Genomic DNA, 22984 nt, shown 5'->3' with positions numbered 1-22984 from the left:
GGTCATCATGTTTGGTCCATTATCTACTTTTGGCATGCATCTCCCGTCCCGTCCCAACTGGTTCCTCCAGCCATCATTTTCTTAGTGATCCCTTCTCTATTCCATCTGCCTTCTCCCCTCCGCTCATGAAGCAGTCATCCAGCTATGGGGCAATCCCCCTGCCCTTGTATTTACTGTCCTTGGGTGTCAGCCTCATGTGATGTTATTTTATATTCCACAAATGAGTGCAGTCCCTCTATGTCTGTCCCTCTCTTTCTGAGTCATTTCACTTAGCATGATACTCTCCATGTCTATCCATTTATAAGCAAATTTCATGACTTCATCTCTCCTAACAGCTGCATAGTATTCCATTGTGTAGATGTACCAAAGTTTCTTTAACCAGTCATCTGTTTTAGGGCACTCGGGTTGTTTCCAGATTTTGGCTATTGTGAACAGTGCTGCAATGCATATATAGGTATAGATGTCATTTCTACCATGCTTTTTTGCATCCTCAGGATATATTCCCAGAAGTGGTATTGCGGGGTCATATGGAAGCTCAATTTCTAGTTTTTGAAGGACTGTCCATGTTGTTTTCAAGAAAGACTGGATCGGTTGGTATTCCTACCAACAGTAAAGGAGCGTCCCTTTTCCCCCACACCCACGCCAGTACTAGTTGCTTTTGTTCTTTTGAATGTGTGCCAGTCTCTATGGTGTGAGGTAATATTTCATTGTTGTTTTGATATACATCTCCCTGATGACTAATGATGTGGAGCATTTCTTCATGTGCCTTTTGGCCATTTGTATTTCTTTTTTGAGGAAACTTCTGTTCATTTCTTCTCCCCATTTTTTGATGGGGTTGGAGGGTTTTTCCTTATCGATCAGAAATAAACGTTTGACGCTGGATTACGGACCTGACAGTGCCAGGCTGAGGCGAGCAGGGAGGGCAACAGTGAGATTGATGGGAATAACATGAGGACTGAGGAAGAGGATGTGGAGCACCCAAAGGGCGGCTCCAGAAGCTAAGCATGTGAGTCAAAACCATATTCTTCAGAAGGCAAATAATTACTATCTAAACTATAATAATAATAAAGACTAAAACAATTAACTAGGAGAAAGAACCCAAGAACTGAACATCTGGTTGAATATGCAAAGGAACTGAATGATCTGATTTTAACTCTAGTTGGATCAATTCAACTATACTCACTCTGCCAGAAAGAAGAGAGAGAGAATTAAGGAAACGAGAGACGGAACACTTCAGTGTGTGAAATGTCTCCTATGATTCCACTCCTGGGTCTCTATTTGTCCCAGTGTGAGCACAGAGTGGGAAAGTGAATCTTGAATTTCCTGGAATAAACTTGGTTTGTCTGTGTTCCTTTATAGTAGGAGCCTGTGTTGCGTGTACTTGGGGATATGCATTTTTCATGCACTCTGCCTCCAAATGCAAGTAAACCAACCCCTCAGAGCCAACTGGGGAAGTAGCAGCCATGCGCCAAAGAGGCAGCTCAAAGGGCTGGACCACACGCTTTGCTTTCAATCCCCAGATTCAGTCCTCAATACCAACTGGTCCTCTGAGCACCACTGAAAGTGATACTCTGCAACAAAAAGAGATCGCAACCTGTGTACTTGTGTTCAGGCTTGATAAATAATCTGTGTTTTTGCACTTGCTGGGAAACAGAAAAGAAGAGCACAAACGGTAGTGCTAAGGAATTTAAGAAGTGATTTTGGTTTTGTTTGGTCTGGGATCACAGACAGTGGTGGTCAGGGATGACTCTTGGGTCTGTGCTCAGGGGTTGCTCCTTGCAGTGCTCAGGGGACCATGCAGTGCCATGGATTAAACCTGGACCTCCTCCATACAAAGCATATGCTTGGCTCATTGACCCCCTAAAAATGATTTTTGTACATGCCTTGTACACAGACTTTAGAACTTATGATCAGCATAACATGTGACTTCCATAGTAAATATTTTCTGCAAGTGAGACTTAAAGATGAGAATGAGTATGAGCGCAACCTGCAAGGCAGGCACAGGGTCATACTTCTCAACAGCACCCATTAAACGTGTCCCTCCTGCTCTCTCCTATTCCTCCACATCTCAGCTTCCTTTTAGGAAACAGTCATCTAATTTTCAGGAGACCATGAGTAGAATTTAATAAGGTTACATCTTTCCAGAGCAACTGCATTTTCAGCTTAATCTTTATTTATTTATTTATTTATTTGGGTTTATTGGGTCACACCCACTGATGCTCAGGGGTTATTCCTGGCTCTGCACTCAGGAATTACTCCTGGCAGAACTCAGAGGACCCTATGGGATGCCAGGGATCAAACCCCGGTCAGCTGCATTCAAGGCAAACACCCCACCCTCATACTATCACACTGACCACAGGTTGATCTTTTAATGCACAAACACTTTACCATTTCCTAGAAAAATTCAAGAGTCTATTTAGTTGGTGGATAAAAGAGTCATCTTCTTAGCTAAAGAAACTTAAATAAAAACTTGCAAAAAGGATATCTCACTTTCTTTTAGAGTGGTTGGGCCACACCCAGCTGTGCTCAGGGCTTGTATCTGCTCTGTGCCGAGGGATCACTCCTGGTGTTGTTTTGGGGGATATATGGGGTACCAGGGATTGAACAAAGGTCAGCGATGTGCCAGCCAAGCACTTACCCCCTTACTATCTCTCTGTCTGCCCCCTTGTTCTATTAATAGCTTAACTCCTATAGAAAAAAACTGTCAGAAAAATTACATTAACTGTACCCTGTTGTATTTCAAACAAAATTTCTGCATAAGTCTAAGGATTTTTCTTTTACTAACAAAGTTAGAATTTAGGTGGGAGGATTGGTTTTTCAATGTCAACCTGAAGAAAACAGTTTTTTAAAAATCTGTTGGTCGGCGTCGATAGACAGCACAGAGTGAAGACATTTGCTTGCATGCAGCTGACCCTACTTTTATCTCTGGCAACACAAATGACTCCTAAGCAACGCTAGGAGTCATCCCTGAGCACAAAGCCAGGAGCATGCCCCAAGCACTTGAGTGTGGCTTCAAAACAAACAAAACAAGACAAAACAAAATCTTCTGACTGTAAAATTCTCTGACATAAAGCTCAGGAAAGAATAAGTGTTTCCAAGGTGATGGAGGAAAGATACTGTGGGTGGGGATGTACATTGGTGCAGGCATTATGGAAAATAGTATGGGGCATCTTCTAAACAGAAAACTTAGATCTAGTGTATGAACCTGCACCCCCTACTCTGACTCACTAGAATCAATTCTTTAATTCACTCTGAATGAATCGAAATCAGTATCTCAGAGAGAAATTGCACTCCAGGTCCACTGCAACATTAATCACAATTGCCAAAAAGATGGGAACACTCCATTGTATGTCTACTTATCTCATTACCAAAGTCTAATTAGTTGAAAAGGGAAGAATGAAAAATGACTTTTCAAATACACGTGAGTTATCTGAGATTTATATTTAAATAGAGGATTTTCCATCTGATGAAACAGCAGACATAATGATTTATGTGTTCTCTTCAATATGCCAATGCTGGTTAATGAAACCTAGAGTACTGTACATAAACTGAAATAAGTGCAAATTGTCTTTGCATATGTGTGCATGGTGAGGGGGTGGGGGGTGGGGGCTGTTGGACCACACCTGATAGCATTCAAGGCTTACTCCTGGATCTACGTTCATGGGACCATACATGGTATCAGGAATCAAAGTGAGGTTGGCTGCAAGCCAGACAAACAACTTAGCCTTAGATCATATTTTATATCTTTGGCCCAAAAGGGAACACTTTCCAGATGAAAAGCAAGTGAAGTACATCCATACTGGATGCAGATAGTAAACATCTTTCAGACAGATCACTATATAGATCTTTAAAGTTGTTTCATAATTAGACATACATTTAGGGAACATCAGAGTGAAATGGGTATACATTTAGTGAAAAGAGTCTTCAATTCAACCACATAAGAGAAATGCTTGGAAGCAAACCCATTAAATTGTCAAAAAATTTTATGGGTGACTTCAGTTTTTTATGTTTCCCCACCCCCCACAACATTTAAAGTAGTTTCTAAGCAACATAGATGTGGCAATTTAAAGATAAACTTTAAAAGTCTCTATGACTGAAATTAACCCAACTATTCCATTTGAATTTCAGAATCTGAAATTCCACTGAGACGGAGAACAGGTGCCTCCTGACTCCTGTTGCACATGTGCTTTGTTTGTGTGATGCCAGTGTCCATTAAGTGTTAAACTTCTCATACCATCTACTTCATTGTTTGATTGGGTTTTTTTGGTGGTGCTCAGGACCACACACCTGGCAGTGCTCAGGGACCTGGTGCTGTTAGCTATTGAACCAGGGACACCTGCACACAAGCCAGATGCTTTATCACCTGTGTTACCTCTCTGACCCTGCCATTTTGGGGGCTGAGATGGCCTATCTTGTCCATGCCTAGTTCCTGATGCCTAATGCCTGAGGATTGTGGCTATTAGCTGCCCTGTCTCAGACTGAAGTTATCCACATGGGATAAGCTGCATATGTGGCCTCATTAACCCCTTACCTTCCACAACTGACCTGCAGCAAATGACATAGGAACAATGTGGAGATCTGCCAGCTGCAGTTACAAGACTCTTTAGGGTTCAGTGGCACTCTGAGGGGCCTCACAGGGGGTCCTGTTCAAGTTATTTCTTCCATCCTTCCAGCCAACCACCCCAAAACAGTAACTCATTCTTTCATTCATTCAATATGGCTATTGTCACTTACCAGCTGACAGACCCTAATGTACTGATGAACACTGTTAAGACTGAAGTGTACCTTCCCCTTCGTTTATATGAAGACCGAACACTGGATGCATTTGCATGTAAACAGGGAATCATGTAAAGGAATCAAGGGTTAAGTGAGGCATCATAAGGAAGGTCTGACATCTTAAAAGAGAGGCAGAAAAACACGAAATCCCTGTTTTCAAGTACACACACACACACACACTCACACACACACCATTTGAGAAAGGGTATAAAGGCTGCTGTCTGCGCACGACAAAGTTTCCATCAGGAACCAACCCGATGGACAGCACCATCCGACTGGACTACAAGCCTCCCGAACTGTGAAGAAATGAATTTCTGTTGCTTAAGCCCCCTAGTCTATGGGATTCCATTATGGCAATGTTAACCAACAAAGCAGATCCAAGGCCAGGCAGGGAATGATCAGAAAGATATGATACCTAAATTGAGGAGGGTCAGTTTAGAAAGAGAAATTCCTCCCCCACCTACTAAGTCTCAATCTCCTCATTTCAAATGGCTGTTGGGAGAGTCATTCCTGGAATGCAAGAAGAGGGGTATGAGCCAAGAATGAGTGGGTGAGCAGACAGTCATCCTCCCTCACTGGGGCCACAGGACTGTGATGAAAACCTTCATCACAGAATAATGACCCCATTGTGAGTGAGACCCTCCAGTTCTACCAAGAGGACAGAGATTCTGGCAAGAAGAGAAAGGAATGTTACTGTTTTCAACAACCACACACACACACACACACACAAATACACACACACATACACGCATCAATATATTTCATTACAAGGCCAGAGTGAAAGCGATATAACAGAGAATACGGTATTTGCCTTGTACATGACTGATTCAGATTTAATCTACAGCATCCCATATGGTCCCTCTGAGCACCACCAAGAGTGATTCCCGAGTACAGAGCTAGGAGTAACATCTGAACATTGGCAGGTGGTATCCAAAACATACATACATATATAATATGCATATTATGTACATATATGTATGTATCTATGTATTTTATTGCTATCGAGTGTAGGAAATAACAGATTTTGTTTGTTCCTTACAACATATCTAACTGCATTTGATTATTCATAGCAATTAGTTGGGGATGATACACAGAAATATGGACATTCATCACTACACCATCCTGAGTACAACAGAGAGCTGTGGACAAACTATGGCTATAGAAACATGGGAACAAGTCAATGGAGAAATATTATAATGAGATATTCACAATCACGAAATCCTGTTAATCATCGATTTCTCGAGCGGGCTCAGTAACCTCTCATTCGTCCTTTCCTGAGATCTTAGAAGTCTCTCTCTCGACTTGACCCTCCCAATGATGTAGCACTGGAGGCTCTTTCAGGGTCAGGGGAATGGGATCCAGCTTGTTACTGGATTTAGCATATGAATACACCATGGGAAGCTTGCAAGGCTGTCCCATGTGGGCAGGAAACTCTCAGAAGTTTGCCAGTTTCTCCCAGAGGGAGAAGTAGGCTACAAGATATCACTTCTGGGGATCTTGCTTTTAAGTCTCTGGATGTTGGCCGTTGATGGGATTACACACACCTGGGTTCCGTGATGGGATTACACATACCTGGGTTCCTCTGCCGGTACCTTCATGCATGAGGCCCCTTTGAACATGTGGAGAGGGGCCTCGAGCATGGCTCTAGCTAGGTTCATAATGAGGTATTACAGTAGGAGAAGCACACGTTTTGCATGCAGTCATCCCAGGTCAGATGTCAGCACTAGATATGGTCCCACAAGCCCTTCCAGGAGTGAACCCTGAGCACAGAGCCAAGATTAAGTCCTGAACACAGTGGGATGTGGACCCAAAACTAACAAAGTCTGGACTGGATAACATCAGGATCTTTTATTCTACCTCTCGTGGTTATGTAGTGAGGAAAGAGGCAGCTACTAGAAACCAGGGAAGGACTGTATTCTCACAAGCCTACAAAATCTTTATCTTGAGAAAAATCTGCATTAGCATTGCCTATTTCTAAGTATTGAAATAATATGGGCTATTTAATCTATCTCATAAGGGGATCCTGGACTTCCCAATGGTCTGTTTATTGAAAATGTCCACTAAGGTCGCAGGCACCTCAGATTCAAAGAACCTGGTACCTGGGTTCTAAATTAAGTACCACCAGAATCCTCATGGACTTTGTCCACTGCAGAGAACAGGAAATTTTTACTGGGAGTCAAAAAACAGCACTCAAAAATAGATAATCCTTTAGATGAGAGACTGAGGGTTCAAACAGGGAAAGCTTATTTAACAATGCCAAAGACAACATCTGTTGCTATCTTTAGAAATGTATGGAAAAAGAAGAAAGAAGAAGACATAGTTTTGCATTTATAGACTAGCTGGTCTGATGAATGACTGAAAGAAGCCATAACTTAAAAGAGATCTTGCTTCACTTTGCAAAAAGAATGGTATTGAGCTCTGACCCTGAGTCAGGTTAAACGGAAAATAAGAAGTGAGTAGTATTTAGGAAAGACAGCTTGCTGCTTCCAATGAATTTAAGTCCTTGCTGAAGATGACCACACACTGAGATTAGAGATGGACTGAAACAATATAATTGAAACTTTAGGGAAATCTTTGGGAAATCAAAGAGAACAAGTGAAAGGTTGAGAGACAGGAAAAGTAGAAATTATATTTTGATGTTTAAAACAAAAAAAAAAGAGGGGGAGGAGAAATACCCCCTGTGACATGATTTCCAGACAGAATTATATGATGGATTTTTTTGATTAATCATTTCTGACTTTTGGAGAAGAGGAAATGGTAGTTCATGAAGAACTACATCAACTGTATAATTCAGAAACAAGATTACTAGGAAAACAATAGAATAAAGAAATAGAAAGAGCACATTGATAACTCTCAGTGTTCATTTGGGCTTAAAACAAGTAATGGGTACAAAATGTAATAATTAGATGAGTACCATTAAATGATCATAGCCAGTATTAGTATAATTTAGGATGGAGGCAGGACTGTGTCCTCAGACCTGTCTTGCTAAATTTTGACTTTGTTTTTGGGTCACACCCAGAGGTGTTCTGGGTCTAAGGATTGCGCCTAGTGGTAGTCAGAGGACAATGAGGGGCCAGGGATTGAACCTGGGCCTCCTGCATGCACAGCATGACCACCAGGTCTTCCACTTATTTACCTATTCCCTTGTTAAATATTTTCATCAGTGAGTTTTGATTTTTATTTTTCAGTTTTTTTATTTTTGTCATTTTTTCGGGTCACACTTGGCTGTGCTCAGGGACCACTCCTGAAGGTGCTCACAAGCCCCTGTGTGGTGCCAAGTATTAAACCTGGCTGCACCAAGGCAACGGGCTTTTATGCTGTACTATCTTTCCAGCCTCCTTTTTCTTCCTTCCTTCCTTCCTTCCTTCCTTCCTTCCTTCCTTCCTTCCTTCCTTCCTTCCTTCCTTCCTTCCTTCCTTCCTTCCTTCCTTCCTCTCTCTTTCTCTCTTTCTTTCTCTTTCTTTCTTTCTTTCTTTCTTTCTTTCTTTCTTTCTTTCTTTCTTTCTTTCTTTCTTTCTTTCTTTCTTTCTTTCTTTCTCTCTCTCTCTCTCTCTCTTTCTTTCTTTCTTTCTTTGTGTGTGGGGGTGGGAGGATCTTCAAAAAAAAAATCAGGAGGCCTAGGATTAATCCTGGCAATTTTTGACCAACCAGGCTGGAAGTTCAACGCAAAGACCCAAGGCTGAGGTACTGCTCAGGCTCTGAAATGCTGGAGGCTGGGGATTCCCTGGGATACTCTAGCAGTGCCCAGGTGTCACTAGGGCTGCACCCAACAATGCTGGGTGGCCATATGGTTGTGAGGGTAAACTGAGGCTAGAACATGCAAGACATGAGCCTACATCCTTGGACCCTCTACCTTGAAAAACCCTTATCAATAGCTTTTCTGAAGCTGTAAAGAACATGGACTTCAAGCCAATATTGGTCCAAAACTGGGATGGATAAGCAGCACAGAATCAGAATACGAGGCTGATAAGCACTGAGTTAGAAGGAAAAGTTGACAAACACAAAACTAGAAAGGGAGAGATACGATACAGGAGCACCGCTGGAAATGCGGCTGATGCTGATTCAACTGGCAGTTGTTAATAAAACTAAAGTGAACTTATAGGCTGGGGAGACAGTACAGGAGCGAGGGCATTTGCCTTGCATGTGGCTGACCACAGTTTGAATCTCTGGCATCATCTCTGGTTCGACAAGCACTGTCAGGAGTAATCCCTGAGCACAGAACTGGAACTAAGCCCTGAGTACCACCTAGTTTGTCCCAAAAAACAAATGTAATTTTAACTTAACCTGCATTAGGGGCAGGAGAGCAGATGGCAGACTTGTGTTCTACTCCATGTACTGGACCACACCAGAAAAAACTGCACTGAGTCCCAGGCACCAAGCTTTAAGAAAGGGATGTTTTAGGACTGAAAGAGAGTACAGGGAATAATGTCTTGCCTTGCACAAGGTTGACTCCTGTTCAAATGCTGGCACCATGTATTTCCCTAGAGTAGTCCTTGAGCACCACCAGGTATGGCCCACTCCCTCCCCACTAATTGATTGCCCCTGCCACAAAAAAAAAGGAAAAAAAGATGAATATCTTCAGCAATGAAGTCTAAGGACTGAATTATGTGTGTACATAAAGTAAATAGAATCACAAAGGAAACTGGAGATTCTGAAATACAGGGCTGGAAAGAGGCTAGAGTGGAGAAAACACTTGTCTTGCATGCAGTCGACTCAGCCCCACCAAGAGTGATCCTTAAGTGCAGAGCCAGGAGCAAGCCCCGAGCAAAGCCCAGTGTGAACCCACCCCCCGAACAAAGACAAAAAACAAACAAGCAAAATGAAATATAGTTTCACACAGTTAGCATGATGCTAAACAAGAAATTAAAGTAACAACAAAATACTTCAAATGCTTTACCACGAGCATAATCTGGAGAAGGATGGGACAGGCATCTGTGTCCGCATTCTCTCTGCATGTGGACAAGCACAGGCTGACTGGTGACTTTCTAGGGATGCAGAATGTGTGCTTACCTTGGGGATCTAAAGCTCAAAGCAATGACCTTGGCTTTGAAAGAAATGCAGAGGATTTGCTCCTGGAATCTAAGGCGCTGCAGGAATGCTACTAGTAAGACTGGGACAGCCTAGCCCAGCAGCCAACTCTGTTCTTGGGAGGCCCCTCTCTGTAGGGTTGCTCATATGTCAAGACCAACAACTCCTAGTTAAGAAGATGTTTGGGGAAATATACTTGCTTAATAACCTAACAATCAACTGCGACTCCAAAACCATGCAGAGCTTCATCTCTTCAAGTCAGGAGCCCTTCCTCTGCATCCCCAATGTCCTTAGCCAGCCAGGGCAGGGACCTCATACCATCTCTCCAGGTCTTGCACCCTGTCTATCACCTGGTAAGTATTCAAAAATACTTCTTGAATAATTAACTGCATAATAAAAATTCTGTTTTGCAAAGGAAAGTATAAACACACACACACACACACACGAGTTGACCTATTTTGAAAGACTGTGAAACTTGGGAAGAGTAATTGCGACTACATTTGGGAACACTGATTGTAGATTCTGGATGTTACTGAGCAAATGTCAGCTGCACATGAAGGGTTTTAGAGTCATCATTGGGATGTTTGGAAAGGTAGAACTAAGGGGACAACTGGATTGCCTGAGTTTCTCTTCTCTCAGCCAGGAAGAGTCTATTTTTTTTTAAGATTCCTTCCAAAGATTCTTCCCAAAGATTTTTCCTGATCTGAAGCCTCATGGGGTGGGGGATGGAGGAGGATTCTTAAACAGCTATTATTTATCTTTCTATTATTTTACATTTGAAGTTATTTGTGGATCCTTAAAAACATGACCATCTGTCTCTTATCTATGGTAAGGATGAAACTCAGGAACTGAGAAACTGTGACTCTTGGAAAAAGAAGAGGATTTTCTCACCCAGCCAGAAACACAACCCTACCTCCAAGGACCACCACGCCCCCCACACCCCCCAAGACAGGACAGACTTGTAAGCTACAATTTACAACCAACTTCTAAGATTTATCTTTGAAAACCCAGAGAAGCCAACAGACAGGCTTTGTTCCCTAAGTTATAAAATTCAGAGACACATTTCCATGGTTGGAAGTAAAGGCACAAATTCCATCCAGATTTAACATTTTAACATTTGACCACTGACCAAAATTGAACAGGACCACAATCCATTAGGGGAGGACAACAGAGGGACAGAGCAAAGCCAGATACCCAGATCAGCTAGCAACCTGCTCTGTGACCTGGGTAAGTTTCTCAAACCTTCCAGGTCTTAATTTCTCCAAATGGAAAGTGGGAATAATGATAAGTTACTTTCTGATGGTGTGATGAGGATGAATTGAGTTCATACATGAATACCGCATGGAACAGTACCTGGAGCATAATATGTAATGATAGCTATTACGATCATTTATTTCATCAGAGCAGGCCATTTTTATTTGGTTATTCTTTGCCTATTGCCTAGCACCTAACAGCTCCAGGCACATAGCTGGTACTTACTAAATATTTGTTCTATGCATGACTAAATGAAGTTATAAAGATGACTGCTTTCCAAGAAGCTTGTGATGAATGACTGTTATGAAATATTATGACTTTTCTCCCACACTCAGCTCTTCGACAGAACAAAACAGCTAATTTCCCATCCAAAGAACCTGAGTTTACAGTCACTGAACGCTAATTTATAGATTAATTCAGTCCTGGGGGGCAGGGAAATGATCTTGAAAGGTAAGTTGGACAAGATGTTCTATGAGATTAACCTAATACATTTTTCCTGCTTAATCTTTCAAGTCCATCCTTAGCAACTAGTGTTTGCTGAGTGACTCAGTTGTCAAGAAGGTCAGTGTTGCCGGTTTTGTTTTGTTTTTAATCAGGAGAGATGGGTAGAGGTTGAATATTTTCTACGAAGAGTCAGTCACGTAGTTTGACATTTATAGCAGCACATAGCCAGTGCAGATTTAGAGAATTGTAGACAAACCAATGCCTGTACCCCATAGAAAGAAGGATGAAATACCTTTAAGTTATTGTTAGTGCCCAAAGTGGTAGATAGTGGAGGGCTCAGTATGGCACTTTTAAGTCAAGCTCTCTAAGATTTGGGTAAAGCTGGCAGTGAAAATACTCATTCTTTTTAGGAAGTATGGCTAAATGTTTCTTTCTCTACTGATACCTGAGCAACTACCCTGCATGTTTAACATTTCTAGATCCTCAGATAAGACCATTTGCCCAATGGGTTCTAAGGAAGATCACGGGGTTTAAGAACAGCTACTTTGCAAGCATGTGGTCACAGGATCAAGTTCCTGGTGTCCCACCTCTGTCAAGTAAAACTTGGGCAGCACTGCTCTCCATGACCTCTGGCCCCACAGGTAATTTCCAGCAACACTGCAGCATCACAACTAAAGGAATGCATGGTCAGAAAGAGAGTACTGGAGCAATGTTCTTGCCTTTCACGTGGCCAACCATGATTCCGTCCCCTGCACCACATATGGTCCCCCGTGGTGCTCTAGCAGAGACTCCTGAGCACAGAGCCAGGAGTAAGCCTGAGCCCAGGTGGGTGTGGCCCAAACTCCCTCTCACACATATACAATTTAAGGTGTGCAAGCTTCAGTGAGCACCATGACTTAGTGTGTGAGTCCCATAACTCTTGTGCGGTACCTGATGAGCACCACAGGTAAAACAAATACACAACCATGTGAGCCAGGCATAGAGCAACCTGCAGTCATCAACCACAAAACAATGAAAGCAAGTGGTGTGGGGCAAAGGAAGTAACAAAAAAATTTTTTTCTTTAATAAATAAAGAGGAAAAAAAACCTGTCACCCAAAGGGATGCTTATGCCCTCAATTTAATTCTGGATAGGTATTAGAGAATATTGCAAAAATGTTCCATAGGAAAACATTATTATTAATATCCTTAATTAAAACAAAAACTGTTGCAGCACACAGATTCAGCCAAATTAGTAAAATTACATATTAGGTAACTGGGTTGCTAAGCAATATTACATTCTTATTTTACTTAATTGCTGTAATTAGCATCTCCCAGCAGATGCCACAATGCAAGTCACAAACACAACCAAACAGAAAGAGAAAGCAACTGGTCAGATCCCTTCAATGGTTCTCGTGTTTTCACATGCTTTTGATCCAATGGCCACCCTTTAGGAGCTGAGGGGAAAGATTAGGAATGTGAACTCAAGGGTGATGTAGAACTGGCTGTCCAGGAACCTTGCCAAGAATAGTTGAACAATGGCCTCACCACTATCCTTCAAGTGTGGGGGTTAAAGAGTTCAGCCAGGCCCCATCGCTTACAAAGGTGGGCTATTATGAGCAAAGTGCAATTTGGTACAGGAGAAAGCAAGCATCAGAGCAGGCTCGCATTAGCCAGCAACAGTTGAGTGCTATATCCTAGGGGGCATTTGGCGACAAGTGATTGCTCTTCATACATTTTCCATGGCTCACAATTTTCACAGCAGACATTCGCGGCTGTGCGACCTCTTATTGTCTAGTTCTCCCTCTTGGAGAACCCGGCAAGCTACCAAGAGTATTCTGCCCACACAGCAGAGACTGGCAAGCTCCCCGAGACATATTCAATATGCCAAAAACAGTAGCAATGATGGGTCTCATTCCCTTGACCCTGAAAGAGCCTCCAATGTGGCTCCATTGGGAAGGACAAGTAAAGAGATGCTGCTAAAATCTCAGGTTAGGATGAATGGAGACGTTATTGGCGCCTGCTTGAGCAAACTGATGAACAACGGGATGACCGTGGTACAGTGACAGTGATATGACTTTCATAGCCCACTGCCAACAGCTATACAAAGGGAAGGAAGTGGATACTTGCTATGCTGTGAACAGAGGCACTAAGGCACTAGTTCATTTTATTTCCTTTTAGACTCTTAGACAGTGGTATTTTAAGCTCCACTCTGCAAACAAGGAATCCATGGTTCTGTGTGTAAAGAGCTGCTTGGGATCAGAGCATCCAGAATTTAAACCCGGGTTCAGATGATTAGAAAATCCTTACTATTTTCATGCTACCAGGAATGAAGGCAAAAATCCATCACATAAGTTTTAGGATAAAAATGAAAAAGTACAGTAACTGGGGGTTTGCCTGTGTTTAACTTATCTGGGCCCTTGACTTCTCCAGCGATAAACATGAGCTACTGCCTGATGGAAATTGTCCCAGCCAAAAATCCAATGTCTTGAGAAATTTCTTCTTTTACATTAATAAGCTTTCCATTATTTGGCAATCTCAGAGCTCTAAATTTTTAATGCATCCTTTGAATTTTCTGATTGTCTTTTACTTATTTCCTTATTTCAACTATGCCTTAAATTAGTTCAACATATATCAGAACGCATCTAAAATAGGCATTATAGAACACCTTCAGAACTTCTTCATGTAAGGTAATGACAATGAAAAAATAGCCCCATTTTACTGAGAAAATGAGACCACGAGTGAGTAACCGGAATAATTAGCTCTTTTATTTCTTGTATTTAAAAAAAAAAAATTCCCATCTTGCTTTCCCTTCACACACTGTTGGCTGCTAACAGAAGCCTGAAGCTTGTTAGATGGTTCTTAAATGAAATGCTCCTCCCCTGTGGGTAAGGAGACCGTAAAGAGGCCAAATGCTTGTGATGGTGTTACAATAGCACCACTGCAGAAACTAGCTCTGGGTTGTGAGTTGAGAGATTCTAGTACCCCCTTTGTATTTGAGTCCCATGCAGTTGTGCTCAGAGGTATTTGGGCATACCTTGTGGCACTTGGGGGACTATGCAGTGCTGGGGTGGAACCCTGTTCTCTTACATACAAAGTATGCACTCGGGCCCACTGAACTATGTCTCAGACTCCAGTGCTCCCTTTGTCATACCACCCTCCCCTACATACAACCAACCATTCTCAGCACAATCATTCTATCTAAATGATGTTAAGACACTCTGAGACAAGTCTCAAAAGCTGTGTCACGCAGAATATCAAATATGTCAGGAGAGCTAGCTCAGTGTGCTGGGCACATGCTCTGCATGAAGGAGCCTGGAGTTGGTTTCAGCACTGTATGGCTTCCTAAGAAGTGCTGGGAGTGAGTTCCAAGCACTGAGGCGAGAGTAGCCCCCGAATACTTCTGCGTATACCTCCCCCCATCAAGTACTTACCAGTCATTCTTCTGCTCATTCTATTACTTTCTCTAATCTTAACCACTACCCACAATTCTCGATCACGTGCACTTCATATCTACAGAGACAGTCCTATCAACAAATGTATGCGGTAGAACACTCTTTCCATCCTCCTCTAGATAAGGAAACAGGTTCAGTGTTGGAGATTTCATCCCAAAACACCTCAATAGAGGCCTCAGGGCTCAATGCCTGGTTGGTCTGATTCCAAAGTCTATGGATTTCCTCACAGATTGAGAATCTCCCAATTAATGTGTGCTCCCGGGAAGGTAGGAGAAGAGGGCTAAAGACTGCCAGTGTGAACATGGGGACAAATAGGATGGACGGTGTGGGGACACATGGCACCTTTGCTTTTCAGTTTGACAAAGTAGTGATCCTTGGGTGTGCAGATTCCTTTGCACTTCACCAGGGGCTGCCTGAGGCCCACATTTCCTAAGAGGAAGGAGGCCCCAGACTGAGTATGAAAACCACAGGCAGACTCTAAGTCCTCTGTGCCTCAGGGAATCCGCCCAGGCCCTGTAGAAAGCATTCCGGACATTTTTGAGCTTGCCCTGAGGCAGCAACTGCTTTTAGCACTTAGAAGCAGGTTATTTCCTTAGGCATCCAGAGATGACCTGAAGTGTTGAGGAAAAATGCTGTCTCTGGCTCCCAAGTGGTGTCGGAGGCGAGAAGCGTCTATTCCTGAAACAGCAGCGTCTTTCACGGCTGTCCCAGGCTTCCCGCAGGCTCACACAGAAGCGAACTAGGCTCCAAACAGTGTCAGTCTCTTTCACAGGCTTGGTGCTTCTCGCCACCCCTCACGGGACTGTGCCAAGATTGCTGGGTTAAACCTTCTCTTGGCTTCCAGAAGTACCGTGACCTCAATTCTCTCTTTGTGTAAACCCAGCTTACTGGTCAGTTACTGAAGACAGCAGCAGCAACAACAACAACCACAACACACATTCACTCCATATTGGACAGAGAACGTTTTTCTTTCTTTCTTTTCTTGGAATGTTCGACAACACCAAGTAAGCTTCGGCGAAGCCAAAAAAATTTAAAAAGGTGTTCTGAAGGACTCATAAATAATTGAGGAGTGAAACAGCTACAATCATACCATGTTTGCAAACTTCCAGAGTGCACGGCTAGATGCAGTACCTCCGAGGCCAGAGAGGGCGTGAAGGTTTGGCTGTGGGAGCGGCACATACCCCCAGTTCCTGGACACGGCAGTGCATACCTCAAGCATCTAGGAGAATTTCTGATCCCATGCTAGGAAACACAATCAAATTTTCTTCTTTCAGAAAAATAGAAACTGGTCATGGCTGGGCCGAAGGAACGAATCAAATATGGACTGTCTGTGAGAGTAACTCAATTAAGAGAAATCTGTTTCCTTCTGGCTACAGTCCCAGACAGTGGCCCGTTCAGTTACACACCGGATACTAAGCTAAGCAAGACATTCAGATGTTTCTGCTCTGGACTGAATTCTGCTTCTCACTCCTGCATCTTCTGCTGGAGCCCTAACTCCCAATTTGGAGCGAAAGTCTGTACACAGGTCAATAAAGATTCATGGAAGCCGTATGAGTGTTCAGACAGTGTGAGTGTCCTTTCATTAAGGAGCACCCAACGCTCCTCTCTCCCCAGCCAGCAGGTGGGGACAATCGACCAGCGAGGAGGCAAGATGGATGAGAGGGAAGCTGGGCTCACCAGTGGAGGGATGTTAGCACTGGAGGTGCAATTAGAGTTGGAATATTGTAGATTTAAAACTCGACTGTCAATAACTTTGTGAATCCCAATGCCTAATTTTTTTTTTTTTTAAAGAAAACAGTGACAGTTCACTTTAAATCTGAAGTGGCCACTGGGCTTTGGGGACAGTGTCAGTCTGAGTGCCTTTGAGGGCTGAGGGCTCTGGAAGAGGGAGGTGGAGGCGGGGCGGGGCGGAAGCGATAGCACAGAGGGTAGGGCGTTTGCCTTGCACACAGCTGACCTGGGTTGTATTCCCAGCATCCCATATGGTCCGCTGAGCACCGCCAGGAGTAATTCCTGAGGGCATGAGCCAGGAGTAACCCCTGTGCATTGCCTGGTGCGACTCAAAAGGAAAAAAAAAAAAAAAAACGAGGGAGGTGGGGTGGGGAGCCTGGGACACGGGGAAGGTGTGGGGAGCATCTGCCCTTCCACTTTCAGGTGATGCGGCAGCAGGAAGAGTCGGAGCTGCCTTCGGGTGGACATGGATCAGCGTGGGTGGCCGTAGTCGGCTTGTGGCGCTCACGCAGGCGCAGAGGGCATGTTCCCGTTGCAGGGCAGGCTGGGTAATTTGAATTCCTCCAGCACACAGAAGTTATATTGTCTCTACCTATCTCTTGCCACCAAACCTCCATCCACATGGCTCCGCTTATTGAACCAGCATCTTGAAGAGTGTCCTACACTGCCCAACAGCTTATGCAACAGACAGATCATGTCCAGTTGGGCAGGCATGATGGAAGGGAGACTGTGATGCTGTGCAGATGCTCCCAGGGAAAGAAACAGGCACAGATGTCATGGGAGGAACCCAGAATCCTAAATCCTAGCCTGGCAATATGAGAAAGATGGGGCTGCTAGAGGCTTGAAGGCAAGGCTCAGGTTGATCCACTTTCGGATTCAGAGAAGCACTCCTGGCTCTGTACTCGGGAATTACTCAGAGGGACAATATGGGATGCTGGGGATTGAACCCTGGTTGGCCGCGTGCAAGGCAAATGCCCTACCCGCTGTGCTATCGCTCCAGCCCCCAGAGAAGCACTTTTAAAGCACCTTTACAGCAGCAGCAATTAAGCACAAGACAAGCTGTCACATGAACACTAATCGAGCACTGAAGGTCCTGTGACACGAGCCCATTTCCCTAAGAACCATCACAACTGAGGAAGGAATGGTCATGGCGTCTCTAACATTGAGTGAGTCATCACAGGGAAACACACCATGGGACAATTCTTTTTTTTTTTGCGGGGGGGGGGGTCACACCTGACAAATGCACAGGGGTTACTCCTGGCTCTGCATTCAGGAATCACCCCTGGCAGTGCTCAGAGGACCATATGGGATGCTGGGAATCGAACCTGGGTCGGCCGCATGCAAGACAAATGCCCTACACGCTGTACTATTGCTCCAGCCCCAACCATGGGGCAATTCTTTGTGTGTCACTCTGTGGCCCTGCCTTGGCTCTGCCGGAACTTCACACAGTTCATCTTAAAGAAAACAAGATCTCCATTTCCACATTTCCATCCAGGAAAGTGCAGGGACCAATTCAGAGATGCCATCACTCTTTCCTGATGGAGAAAGGGCTTGGTCTTCATGTACCGAATCATGTTTGGCTATAAAAGCTCATTAATCTCTCAGCTAAAGATGTGCAGCTTGGTTCTGAAGGAGTACGTGAGCACCGTTGTAGCAGAAAACTACAGCCTGTGGAAATCAGTGCAGTGGGTCAAAAGGGTTTCAAATTGTAGATACATCAAATACAGGCCATGGGTACCTGGTGGCAAGAAGAGGATATGTGTGCACGGGGCTGAACCAGGCTTCCTTTCTCCGAGGCATACTGTCATAGATTAAAAGGTCCTTCTCAGTCAGTACAACCAGGGTCGGCTTCCACTGTTTCTCATTCTCCCCAGAAACCTGAAACAGAAAGAAGAAAGCTGTCTGAGGGAAAGGGTGATTAGAACCGAGAAATGGATACCCCTTCTCACCCCAATCAAAAGAATCCACAGTCTTCGCTTCAGGTTGTAAACTCAAAATAGGAGGAAAACAATGAGATCTCAGGAACTCTGCCCTTGGACGTATACTTTCCCAAGGACCTTTGTGTGTCCTCAGTTGGTCCTGCCACAAAGCATCTTGGCTCCCCAGCACCTGTTCTTGTCCTTCCCTGACAATAAGCACTGAAATATTTATTTCACATATATGTTTTGGAGTGGGTGGTGGTGGGAAGGATTCCAAACTGGTTCTCTGTTAGAGTGCATTTGTTTGATTTTTACGTTTGTTTATTTTTGCTGCCCATAAGCTAACTCTGGCTCTGCACTCAGGAATTACTCCTGGTGGTGCTCCAGGGACTATATGAGATGACTGAGGGTCAACTGGATTGGCCACATGCCAGGCAAACAGCTTACCTACTCTACTGTCTCTCCAGCCCCATGTTATTTTTGTTTTTTAAGTATTACAAAATGGTAAGATCTGGAAGTTTTTGAATCACTATCTAAGGGTCCTGAACCTGTACTATGAAGAACAATGTCTGGACAAGTCAGATACACATCTTTGTAATTTGGGGTCCATCTTAAAATTCTCTGGTTCTACTGAATGTTTTATTCCATTCACCACAGGTAATTCTTTAACTCCAGGGCTGAAATAATATGAGAAGGATGTGAAAGGCTGCAAAATTCAGCTGGATGATTCAACCCAACAACCTTTTAAAAATTTATTTATTTATTTTTAATTTTTTTAATGAATCATCGTGAGGTACAGTTACAGACTTACAATGATCGAGTACCTATCCCTCCACACCAGTGCCCATTCTCCTCCACCAATGTTCCCAGTATCCCTCCCACCACTCCCATCCCATACCCACACCTCTGTGGCAGGCACATTCTCTTTTACTCTCTCTCTCTCCCTTTGGGTGTTGTGGTTTGCAATACAGGTATTAAGTAGCCATCATGTTCGGTCCATAGTCTACTTTCAGCACACATATCTCATCCTGAGGGGGCCCTCCATGCACCTTTTATTTGGTGTTCCCTTCTCTGTCTGAGCTGCCTTTTTCCCCAGCATCTAAGGTCAGCTTCCAAGCCATGGAACAATCCTCCCGGTCCTTATCTCTACCACCCTTGGGTGTTAGTCTCCCACTCTGTTACTTTATATTCCACAAATGAGTGCAGTCCTTCTATGTCTGTCTCTCTCTTTCTGGCTCATTTCACTTAGCATGATACTCTTCATTCAACCCAACAATCTTTAAAGTTCCATCCAACCCAGAGCATCTACGTAGTTCAGCTCTTTTCTCATGGGGCCATTCCCCTCTGCTAAAGGCTGATCCTCCCAAACTCCATAAATATTTTATCAAGGAAAACATTCTTCTTTCGATTTGAGCTCCAGACCCTGGCATCAAGCTTGACATTCAGTTTGGGGGAAATTCAGTGCTCGAACCTTTTTTAGGCCAAGATTAGATCCTGTGCCAGCAGCAGCTGGAAAGTTGCTAGAAGTGCAGAATGGCGCTGCAGCTCAGCCCGGAACCACTGACTCACAATCTGCATTTTAACAAGATTGTCAGGTAAGTTTCCTAATCTCATTAAAGATTAAGAAATACGGCGGTAGATGAGGTTAAGAAGATCTTCTCTGACACTGACAATTAATTCAGTGAAGATTCAACAGTCTCCTAACAAAGCACTATCGAAGATCTGTTTGGAATTAAAGGATGCTTGGCAGTAAGCTAAATAAATGATAGAGCAAACTTCTCCTCTTCCTAGCTTGATCATTAACCTTTCTTAAGTGCCACAGTGCAAGCTGAATTGAGGCTGGAAGCAAGCATGTGTGGCTTTAGGAATGCATGAGAAGAAAAGATGAACAGGAGGGTGGAAGGGATGAACCCCATAGTTTGTATAGTTCCACAGGCTTCCTGGGTCGAAGTCCATGCTCCAGTATTTATTGCCGATGTGATTTTGGGTAAGTAATTCTCTAAACTACTACTCCCCTTGCCCCCAAGGTAAAAAATAATATCGTAAGTGAATGTAGTTAAGCACACTAACACTGGAACCTGGAGAGAAATACAGGGCACTTGCCTTGCACGTGGCTGACCATAGTTAGAACCTTAGCACCTGAGTATGATCCTTTGAGCATCAGGGAAGTGATCCCTGAGTATAAAGCCAGTAGTGGGTCCTGCGCACTGCCAATGGTGGTCCAAATCCAAAGTACTTATTTTGGAGCTAGACGTGTTTAAACAAGTCACAACCCTGCAATTTACTAAGTATGGAATCTTTGGCAAGTTAGCTTGCCTCTTTGAATTTCAGTCTCTTAACCTGTAAAATGGAGAAATAATAGTACTTATATCAGAGCACTGTTGTGAAGATAAAATGAATTCCAACATGTAGAAGGTTTGAGAAGCTTTCAAAGATAGGATCATTATAACCTGTGAATGCACATACTTCAGAATGCTACAGTGGAGACTGAAATATTCTGAATGGGTAAAGTATGCTTAATTTGTTTCGCACAGTACGGGGCAGGTGCTGGGCCCTCATTGAAACTCAGGCTGCAAAAAGATGGCAGGTTCATCAACTTTTAAGTTTGCCAAAAGGAGACAGGGGAGAAGGCATTAAGAACTATGTACTGCTGATCAGACTTAGAGGATGACTACTCTCATTTGTGGAATATGAATAAATAGTAGGAGACTAAAAGACAAGGAAGGTAGGAACAAAGTCTAGGAGGACTGGTCCATGGTTGGAAGCTTGCTGTAAGTAGGGGGGGCATGGCACAGCAGGGTAGTTAGGATAGAGAAGTGATTAATATGACAATGCACTGTAGCACTGTCCTCCCATTGTTCATTGATTTGCTCAAGCGGGCACCAGTAATGTCTCCATTGTGAGACTTGTTGTTACAGTTTTTGGCATATCGAATATGCCACGGGTAGCTTGCCAGACTCTGCTGTGTGGGCGGGATACTCTTGATAGCTTGCCGGGATCTCCGAGAGGGACGGAGAAATCGAACCCGGGTCGGATCGTGCCCTACCTGCTGTGCTATCGTTCCAGTCCCACTGTTATATGACAATAATAGTTGGAAATGATTAGTCTGGACAAAAACTGAGTACTGCAAGGAGGTGAATAAGATAAATCATAACCTTATTGTGCCTGTATTGCAAAAAAGTAACACTCAAAAGGAAAAGGAAAGAGAAAAAGGGGGAGAGGAAGAAAGAGGAAAAGAAGGAGGAGGAGGAGAAAGAAGAGGAGGTGCCTGCCACAGAGGCAGACTGGGGGTGGTGGGGATCCCACACAAACATTGCTGTGGGATATGTACACAGATGAAGGGAGGGTGTTGGAACATTGTATGACTGAAACCCAATCATGAACAACTTTCTAACTGTGTATCTCACAGTGGTTCAATTAAAAAAAAATCTATGCACTTCATGTGGCTGATCTGGTTTGATCCCTGGCACCACAAAGTCACCTGAGCCTCAACGGCTTAAAGCTCTGTATTTTCTCAACCCCCAAATCCTAGCACCTCTGGGTGTGACCCTGGAAATCCTCAGAACCAAAGTGAAGAGCAGCACTGAAACCTAGACCCTCACATTAAATCTGCTGGCTTGGTTGGATGAAAATTTCTGGTAGAGATCTCTAGGTCTTCTCACCACCACCTGGGATACTCTTCCTGCAAAAAAAAATCATCCACTAGGATATCTTTTGGAAATGGCAATAATATAACAACATCATGATTTTCCTTGAGAAAACATTTAAGGACTCCCAAGAATGTTTTAGGCCACTAACAACTTCTATATGTTCTTTTCCTGACACAGTGGTCACCTGTAATTTTTAATGAACCATTTTTAATAACTGCAAATTCTAAAATCCTAGAAAAAAGAAATTGCCCCACACCAATATTTTTAAAATCTAGAATGTGAATTGACTGCATCAGTTCTTTATGCATTTTAAGAATGTAAATATATCTATCTTTATTGCTATTTCTGATGAAACAACAGCATATTCAAGAGATCAAAATGATTGTTAAAGAAAGCAAAGAACCGGGCTCTATAAGATGAATAAGCTATGGTGTCTCAAGGTATTGGGGGGAGGGGTTCGAAATATGGTTTTTCCAACCTCAACATTAAACCTAGCAAATTACTTTTCCAGCTCATTAAAGAAAACTAGAGAAGCTACAAATGATCCTCCCGAAGTGCCTATCTTACTTACCTAGTCTGATCTGATCCATTAACTTTAACCGGAACCAGATATTTAAATGTGAACACAACAAACATCATCCTTCAAAAACAAACACTAAGTTTGCAAAAGAAACTTTAGTGGGAAACACTAATAGCAAGTAGTAAAATTCAGTCCTTCCTTCTGGTGGAAACACCCACCCACACACACAC

At 43.4% G+C, this 22984-nt stretch overlaps 1 protein-coding gene across 2 annotated transcripts in view; it reads right to left on the bottom strand.

The window, feature by feature from the left end:
* Positions 1-22984, bottom strand: part of SNTB1 (syntrophin beta 1) — a 279451-nt gene that overhangs the window by 7909 nt on the left and 248558 nt on the right. For both annotated transcript variants that reach the window (XM_055128958.1, XM_055128959.1), the window contains exon 5: positions 18404-18543. In XM_055128958.1, the coding sequence (XP_054984933.1) occupies positions 18404-18543 (140 nt within the window). The remainder of the gene's footprint in view (positions 1-18403; positions 18544-22984) is intronic.

The sequence above is a fragment of the Sorex araneus genome, chromosome 2, assembly GCF_027595985.1.
Source record: "Sorex araneus isolate mSorAra2 chromosome 2, mSorAra2.pri, whole genome shotgun sequence".
Classification (NCBI taxonomy): domain Eukaryota; kingdom Metazoa; phylum Chordata; class Mammalia; order Eulipotyphla; family Soricidae; genus Sorex; species Sorex araneus.
Note: the sequence above shows the minus strand (reverse complement) of the source record. Positions and strands in the feature narration are given on the sequence as shown.